The 9698-nt window shown below is 34.2% G+C and overlaps 1 protein-coding gene across 2 annotated transcripts in view; it reads right to left on the reverse strand.

Moving 5' to 3' along the window:
• The window catches only part of LOC113227842, a 190339-nt gene extending 181366 nt beyond the window's left edge, over nucleotides 1-8973 (reverse strand). For both annotated transcript variants that reach the window (XM_026460886.1, XM_026460887.1), the window contains exon 1: nucleotides 8545-8973. In XM_026460886.1, the coding sequence (XP_026316671.1) occupies nucleotides 8545-8697 (153 nt within the window). In that variant the 5' untranslated portion in view covers nucleotides 8698-8973. The remainder of the gene's footprint in view (nucleotides 1-8544) is intronic.
• Nucleotides 8974-9698: the final 725 nt, after the last annotated feature.

Raw genomic sequence — 9698 nt, forward strand, 5'->3', positions numbered from 1 at the left:
CAAAACTTCTAAAATTCGATATATTTTGATACGATACACAATCTTCACAAATTACTTTATCAGTTCTTTAATTCTGATTTTTTTATGCTAAAATGTTTTAATAAGACAAAAATTATGAAATATTTGCTTACTAACGATGGATCTCATATTAAACAGAGTAAATTTATTAATTCTGTGTATTCAATTGTATGTCGTCCCAAATCATGTCCCGCCCGTCACAACTTAACATATTGATTTCCTTAAAATTTATCAAAGTTATTAATTAAGTGTATATATAAATTAGAACTTTAACATTCAAGTTGTCTCATATGAAAAACTTGCTGAATAAAATGTTAATAGTTTGTCTTGATCTTGCCAATGAAGCCATCAACTCAAACAGGCGGGTGTCGTGAGTGTCCCACTCGTCAAACTTGGAAAATTACAAGTTTTGAGTATAAATAATGTCATAAATTTACGAAAATAAATAGTCGCAGTTGAATTGCATATCTGGCTTCATGATATTTTCATTTTAAGTCTAATTAACCAATGGTTAGGGAGAAATTACATAAAGTTCAAGAAAAAAGGAGAGTGTCCCACCCGTCACTTTGGAATGGCCCATTTGTAAATACGTCGATAAATTAATAATAATAATGTCTATTCGTTCGGTCTAAGAAATGTACGTAAATTTAAAATCTTCTCAGAACAAAAACGAAAAGTATTGCTAAATAAATAAATAAATTAGCAGCTATGGAGCCTTAAATTCGTATCTCACGTTCACGTTCTAGTCAACGAAGGCAATGACCGATCGATGTATCAAATTCAATTACTCGTGTCGAGTTTTGAATATAAATAATAGGCTGCTCCAGAGTAAATTTAGAATTAGACTTTTTTTAACGGAATTCTACTCCCATAGTGGCGGTGACAGTCGCTTCAAAGTTTTACAGTTTATCAGACAATTCGAAACTTCATAAACCTAGTAAGGCATACTTGGTCCGGTTGATGACCAGCCAAAAATCTTTTAAGTCGCTTTAACCAATAGAAAACATAGTCAGGTAATAATAATAACGTACACACTTAACATAGCCCCTCAATATGTAATAATATAAGCTGTAATCTTTTTTGTGACATCAATACCTATATTCATTGTTTGGAACACTACCCAACACTATTTCTTTTTTTTTTGGGCTCTTCTGTATAATTTTGTATGTAAAGCACTTAATGTGTACAGGCAACAGCACACTCGGACTTATACATGGGACCCTTCTAATCGCGAATTGCAATAGAATAAAATTGCATTTTATTCGTAATTACTGCATTTTCTCAATCTTGCTATGTGATAAATTCCGTTTAAAATAAAATAGTTCATTTCTGTTTTCAAAGCTTTCTGTTTTCTTTGGTATTGTAATAAAACATTATTTCAATGATTTTCTGACATTTATTAACAATAGAATCAATCTGCATGTAAGCAATCAATCTGCCTGACTTAACCGTTGTGGAATTTTATCAAAGCTATATTTTAAAAACAACAGCAGAGCTGCTTTTTCGACTTACAGTCTGTTTCTGTAAGGTTTGTAAATTATTGTTAATCATGTCACGACTCGAACATTCGCAATTAATATAAGCATCGATGAATGCGGATGCTGACATTTCAATTTATGCAGATTTAGCGGACATTCGCAACAACTCAGTTTCAGATTACGGGTGGAAGGGAAAAACAGGCGGACCGCAAAATGTGGTCTCGGCCGCAATAAATGGCTGGGAGCACCGTCACGGAGCCGCGTTTTACTTCCTTGGATATAACCGTACATATACCGATTCTTGCAGCAATAGAGCTCCTTGTGAAAGAGTTCGTCCAGGGAAGTACTGCCACCTTATCTATTTCTGCCGCCATGCAATAATGTCAGCATTACTGTGTTCATATTTTGAAAGGTAAGGGTGACAGGCGCAGTGGCAGTGTCCCTCAGATTTATGCTACTTAAAGCTTTAGCTCAGAGCTCTGAGTGGCACTGCAACTGTTATGGATAGGCGTGCAGCTTACCATTAGGCGCACGACTTGTTTATAAAAAAAATAATTAAAAAATTGTGGACTATGTTTACCGGCAGACTGGCACTAAGGCGATCAATGAAACGTGGCGATTATGACACATCCTCCGCTTTTGGACACGTCTGTTATCCAAAAACAGCAATACATATTTTATTGAATCGCGTTCTTTTTTATTAAGCTATGGATATTCATGTTATTTTTTTATGAAAATACGCACCTAGTTAATAATAAAATTATTATTATTGACGCAACATAACATTGAACAAACAACGAGTAATCGAACTAGCGTCTGTTGCCGTTCCGTGGCTACCGCTCTTAAAGCTCAGTTAGTGTACTGTGTGTTATAGGGTCGTATTCTAGAACTCTACTCAATGCTCAAGTCAGGACTTGAGTATGATTAAAAGCACTAGTAATCATACTCAAGTCCTTGCCATTAGGGTCGTATTTCCAGTGCTTGAAATCATACTCAACCCATAATATCGGTGTGTTATGTAGATAAGAATATCCTGTAAAAAAATTAAAATAATCAACATAATATAAATTTGGTAGTAATGAAAATCTTTGAAAACGAGTAAATAATAAATACCTATGATATACAGGACTTTTTTTAAATTAAGTGCATCAGAATGTTTCAACACCTTGATATTATTCAATAGTTTGTTATAATTCATTTGATCTGGCTGGATTCGAACCAACATCATCTAGCAAACCATGTCAGACGCTATGCCAATTAAGCTATGGAACGAACCGGCGGACCTTACGATTTTTTTCTATGTGCTTGTTGTAAATCTTTGATTTGGTTGTTTTAACGACTTTTTGCCGTGTCGCTATCTGCTTTACAGATTTTTTTAAAATAAATATTAATCATCAGATACTATGGACCTCTACTGGCTACGTTTTCGATTCTTTCGCTTCCTCTACTCCTAGTCTCTTCATTTTATTTTTTTTCACACATGTTCGATTATTCCTGGTAATTTTAACCATGTCCGTTTTAACAACATCCTCAATCGGGTTGAGAAATATATAGTGTATAGTGTATTAACTCAAAAAGTGAAAAGTGTATTTTCTCAGAATCGATGAATAACGGACTACTCGCTTCCCGTGAATGATCTGTGTAAATGTATGTATAGGTTATTTCCTACTTGCCAAATACACATATTTAAAAATAAAAGAGAAAAAATAATTTCATATTTTTGAATAACAACTATTTTGGCCAGAACTAGCTCACATAAAGCGTATATCATTTTGAGTTAAGTAGTTAACTAGATATCTTTTAATTGTTTTTACAATATTCTAACGACGGTTTTATTGACGTGTAGAAAATCAAATTTTAAGTTCAATAGTAGGCATAAAAAAGGGTCAGACCTGCAGAAACCTTTTTAAGAAATACAATATAATGACCATGTACTCACAATATATTTATGATATAATAGTTTATGCGCGTCAAAACTTGGCTACTTATGAGCGACGTACGGGCGGAGGCCGAGCGTTACGAAACGCGGGAACACTAAAATCCGTTGCCCACCGTACCGAACTTGCAACTAGAAATCCGCGGGTAATAGGTCCCCGATTCTACGAACATCTACCCACAGACCTGAAAAGTGTTAGAAACGATGAAACGTTTTGTACCCGACTAAAAATCCTTTTATTGGATATTGAATTGTACAGTGTCGATGAGTTTCTTTTGAAACAATTTTAATTTTATTTTATTCGACAAGCAGTAGTTATACTACTTTATTTTATATTCATTATTATTATTATTATTATTATTTTGTTACTGACGATCATAGTTATCCCTTGACATTGTACTTCCAATTGTAATATTGTGACATTGATAACATGAAATAAACGATTCTATTCTATTCTATTCAATAATGGTATAATCTTGAATATCACATATTTGAGTTTTAACACTATGTTAATAGCAATGCGATATGTACGCCGAGGTCAACTTGGCCAACGTTCCAATGGTCTGCCAGACGACCACCCAAATAACCTGATCCCGAATTAGTGAATTCCGTGTACTACAAGGAACACCCGAATTAGAATCAATATGGAAAAGCTTGTTTCCTAAATTGGTCAAATCGAGAATCGAACTGGAGACCTGCACACATAACAGCTACTGTGGTGACCGCTAGACCATCAGGGCCGTCAAATAGAAGCATAATACTACAAACAAAACACCAATATCACAGAATACAGAAATAGATTTTAAATGACGCATTAAAAAAAGATGAATCATTAATATTGTCAGAGGTTACGAAATACAATTAAGGAGGCATGTATCTCCTCATATTTTCTTAGGAACAATTGTTTTTGAATATCATAGAAAATAACTGATGGATTAGTCCTACACAAAGCATTTCCATAACCAGAATGTCCAAAGTTCAGGCAGAACCACAAGAAAAAAACATTACTATTTTATAAATCACACGATATAAATTCCACATACCTTAAAAATTATAAACAGAATGACCTAGTCCACTACGGAAACAAGTTTTATTGTTTAATAATATGTAAGATCCTGCTTGAAGTATTCGGACACCTTGTATGATTGCAGTTGTACCCAGATCCATAACATGTCTACCAAAGTAGGGATTCAACAGAGGAGTTGTTTATCCTGCAATAAACTATAAAAATGTATTGTGGTGCATAAAGATATTTGGTTTAGTTCCAAGCATGAAGCCATAAGCAGTCAGCCGTGACCATGAGACTTGTATAAAGCCGGAAACTCAAGTTTGTTTGAAAAACTATATATATACCAATCTAGATCCGACAAAAAAAGCTTCATTTTAAGAATTTTTGTACTATTTTCTAATAACCATTACAAGTACTGGTACTCTGTTCACTCCTCACAATAAATTCAATTAAACAGAACTTTATTCATCAAACACATATATTAATAGAAAATTGCATGACATATTATGTACTAATAAAACTATGAACCAGAGTGATGAAAAGAAGGAAGCCTCAGCATAGTGCTGTTTTTCTGTCTTCGCCTGTGTAAAACAAGCATAAAAAGTGTTACGAGTAGTTACTTAAGTGGCCTTACCACTGCATAGTTAATACTTCTTCAAAGATTTAAACTATCTTCAGTAAGCGGACACCCTCTGAACACTAACTAAATAGTAAACCTAAACTTGAACACAATTGAAATATGAAGCAGTATAATGATATCTGAATTTGAAGAATGCATTCCATGTACACAACCATATGCATCATTACAAATTAATATAATCACATGCCCAAAAAAAGAGGCAATTCTCTAAAAGACAATCTCCTACAGGTATTACATTCGTCTGGAGCATACCAAATAATTTGATATTATTTATTCATGAAAAACTCACAGGACATTGGCGAAACCGCCATTTTTTTTGTATAATTTTTATAATAACACTAAACTACCGTACATAGTTATTTTTACTTGACATTGGCAAAATCATTGATTATTTCGATGGGGCCATAACATTTAAAAGAAGAAGAATATATTATTCATTAGGTATGATTAGCTGCAGTGACCCTGGAATGCACAAATAAAGAAATACCACACTAAGAAAACATACACACACACAGAATCTGGTGCAGAATCACATAAACCAATCCTAATTCAATATTCGCAGTTGCATTTGTGTGGAATCTATGTATGAACATTGACTAACACAGACAGCACCAAACATTGTAGCAAGCCAGGTGTTAGGTCGGAACATATTATAAAAGTTGGTAATGGCTGGTCTAATGGTAAAATGCTGATTTAATAAGCACATGTCAAACCTCAAACTAAGCGAGGGCTGAGACTCGATGAAGCATGACATTTCTTCACTATATATTCAACAATACTCCCTTATGAGTAATATAATACTCATTCCTGGGTATTATTATTATAATTAGATTGCTTTCATTAAGAGTCGATTAGTATCAACTCTTTAAGTAGTCCTCAGCTATGATTCAAATTTTTCCCATACTAATACGGTTCATTTAGCTGTGGTTGCGCGGCAAGACCACTGACTTTATTTCAGAATTTATTTTTTACAAACGAAATTAATGCCAAAAGATCTGTTGTGATCAGTAATGACAGTTTGGAGCCAAAGTAATCAGCATTAAAGAACTGAAGGATTTTCATGGCTCTGACAGCTTTTAAGTTCTCTGTGGTCTGTGCCCTCCCAGTATGGTAATAATATAATAATAATAATAATAACGCACACACTCAACATAGCCCCACACTACGGAAACCCTTTGACGCGGGTGCCATGGACACACACATTGACAACCACAAATTACACCCAAATCCACAAGAGAAATAAATGTAGGCCATGCAAATATTTGACCCAGCCCGGGAATCGAACCTGGGAGGACCTCTGCGTGGCAGTCCGGAATGGTAACCGTTTGGCCACGGAGGCAGTACATTGGTACTCCACACATCTATTAGGTAAGGAGAGGCAAAGGATTGCTATCCGCCCAGTGACAGAATCTAGGTAACTAAAAAGTAAAACCCCTCACTCCTCAAGCATATGGTCCAACCAAAGGTGGTTAAGATAATGAAATATGAACATGCTACTATTCTTTAATTTAGTTGGTACTGGCTCATAGATGTATTTAGCGATGATAACAATAGATTATTTGCTATGACGAAGCCTTAAGGCCCTGAATAAGCCAATTTAATAATGATGGCAAGGTATGCTGCTTGATACAACATGCGTCTTTCACCAATTCTGGAAAACCGAGTCTCTGACCCTGACAAACTAACCCACTGCCAGTGAATGCAGCCTCTCGCACTTAAAAACCCAAAATAAAATTTTAGGATGTGGGAAAATTGAGCATCTATAGATGTATTAAAAATGATAATAATAGTGAGAGAAGTTTGTAAGCATGCACCCCACATCAGTTTCAAAAACTTTTTTTAAAATCTATTTTTATTGAGATTTTATGGGGATGATTTAAAGACCCCTAATATAAAAGAATTTATTCATTGGAATGTGACCAGAACACAGTCTAAAAGTCGATATATTTCCTTGCTATATTGACAGAATCAAACCAGGATACCCACTGCGGATTACCCTGGATGGTTCTGTACTATATTCCAAGGCCTTTATCCACCGACTTTTCTCTGAAATGATATTCCCATTTTTCTAGAGTTCTTTTCTTAATTTTTGGAATAATCTTGGTGGCATAAGGCCTACAATCAAGTACAGTACCATTTTCAGCATCTGATTTTGCAAGGACATCAACTTCTTCGTTTCCATGCAATCCTTTCAAAAACTTAAATTGTCAAACCTCATTAGCAAACTGATAATGACGACCTCTCACGAGTCTAATTAATGATATTTAATTAAAACAACATTAATGAATTATCATCATCATTAAAAATGAATTAGGGATACATAAAGCATTTTAGCAAGTTTAACTAATTGTGTTATTTAACAAATTCACATTATGTCCCTCAAAAAGATACGACACAATGGAATAACATTTGTTGGAGTTTCAATATGTTGTTTAGCAAGTTTTTCTATTATATGAACCTTATCCAATCAGGATTTCTAATAAATTTTTCTATCTTAGTTATTTGTTTGTCTCCGGAGTCATTTACGGGCTGGTATACCTCAGTAATTATCCATTTTATGTGACTTGCATATTTCTTCAAAGACCTAATAATCTGCGAATCTCAGAAAAACTTAACCAGAAACATATAGTACGCTTCTAGTTCCATGTATGTCGAATTTTATATACATAAGAAGCAATGCCTTGTGATAGCTAATAGGTACTTATAAAGATTGTGAGAATTTTTGCAGAAAATATAATTCTAATAATAAAGGCTCTGTAAAATGTGCACAGATGCAAGAAAATATTGGTTGAAGAAAATGTTAAAAGATCTGTAAAATAAATTTTAAATGATATTTTTACGCTCACAGGTAAACGGCCTTGAAATCAGCTGTTACAAATGAATTAATTTTTTAACAATTCCATAATTTTAAGAAAAGTGTAATAAAGCTTGAGCATACTCGTAGAAGGTGAGTGTAGAAGTTTATTATAGAAAAAAAATAAAACAAAAGTTACCGGCGGCGTCGTCTGCCGGCTCGCGTTGTTGGTAAACAAATATCATATGATCGCGCGATCAGTATGTCGTAAAATAATTTATACACACTACAAATATATTCCTCTACAAAATATAAAAAAATCAGCTGAAAATAACCAAAAATGAGCGAGATATTTCCTTAAAACTAGATTAGAAGTGGTCTTTTGCTGCCTAGAAAACACCATGTGCGAATATCGCGCCAAAATTTGACGTTAACTTTTCGACACGTGTTTTGGAACGTGTACATTTTTTACAGAAGAAAATATGGATATTCAAGCTAAAAATACTCGAATTGCAACCCTTTGTGCGTTTTATATTATTTTGTAAACCCAAATAAATATTATTTCAGCCAAATTAACGCCCCTAGCGGTGGCAATACGTAACACAAAACACATAATGGCCGCCGTACAGTAGTTACGATGACTGATACCTAAATGCGCAAAATACTTACACATTCCTCCTCTTTTTCCATTCCAGAGGGCATCTGAGGTACAGCACGATTTATCGCCGAGTAGTCCGGGAGGTCCGGAAGCTCCTCGGCGAGGTATATGGGCATTGGTTTCGACGCATCCAGGGCCCTCGCCCTAAACGAGAGCTTCGACATTTTGTTGACAGAACAAAACACGCTAGCGTCGACACAAAAATGCACTCATAAAACACTTTATAGCTCCTCTAGGAAGTCCCAAAGGACCGCAAATTGCACTTTGCACACTCTAGTTCGTTCCCATGATTAATTTTTGCACGCACTCAGTCACAATTAATGAAAAACAATAACGAAAATTCACATATTGAGCGTACTTTACAGAAAGCCATCATGGCGGCTTTCCGTTTGGCGGACGACCATGACCAACTTCCACCTCGAACGACGTGCGCGGGAAGGAAACACGCGGGAACCACAGCGATGTTTTGTGTACTTTTAAATATTATAGCATTCATTGATAACATCATATAGCATTTTTCAATCACAATAAAAATAGTAAAAATTATTAGTATAAATTGTTATGACTGCGTGATAAAATTATTAATATAAAATTATAAAATACTGAAATGACGTCGAACACTAGCTGTCACACTATAGACAACTACAAGTTTATTTTTAAGTTTCGTTACACGCAGGTATATTGAATAACAAAAACGAGATTGTACTATAGTAAAATAATACAATTGTATTATAATAAATTAAAATTACTTAATTTTGTTATGGAATTTAGAATCTGATTTAATAAAAATGGCTCTTAAACAAAATGAGGTACGCATTTCGTTCATTATTTAATCATAGACAACATTATTTTTTTAGAAAAGGAAGCACAAGTTTTCATTTAAAAATTATATTTTTAGGAATTGAAATTACAACATAATATTTTTAAATCTTCTAAATGTATAACATTAGAGCGATCAATCATTAATAATATTTACAGTTGATTCGATATGCTTTTCTATACATTTACAGGCAACGGCGGACTTGGACTTCACGTGGATAAATTGATATTATAGTAAAATGCACTTCTATACACGTTGCCATTTAATTAGATACTACATAAGTAGTTACCACTCATAATTTAATTACGTGATTAGTGTAACGATAGCCCAAAAATTACTTGAAAC

Source organism: Hyposmocoma kahamanoa, unplaced genomic scaffold, assembly GCF_003589595.1.
Source record: "Hyposmocoma kahamanoa isolate Upper Pololo Valley unplaced genomic scaffold, ASM358959v1 218, whole genome shotgun sequence".
Lineage (NCBI taxonomy): Eukaryota > Metazoa > Arthropoda > Insecta > Lepidoptera > Cosmopterigidae > Hyposmocoma > Hyposmocoma kahamanoa.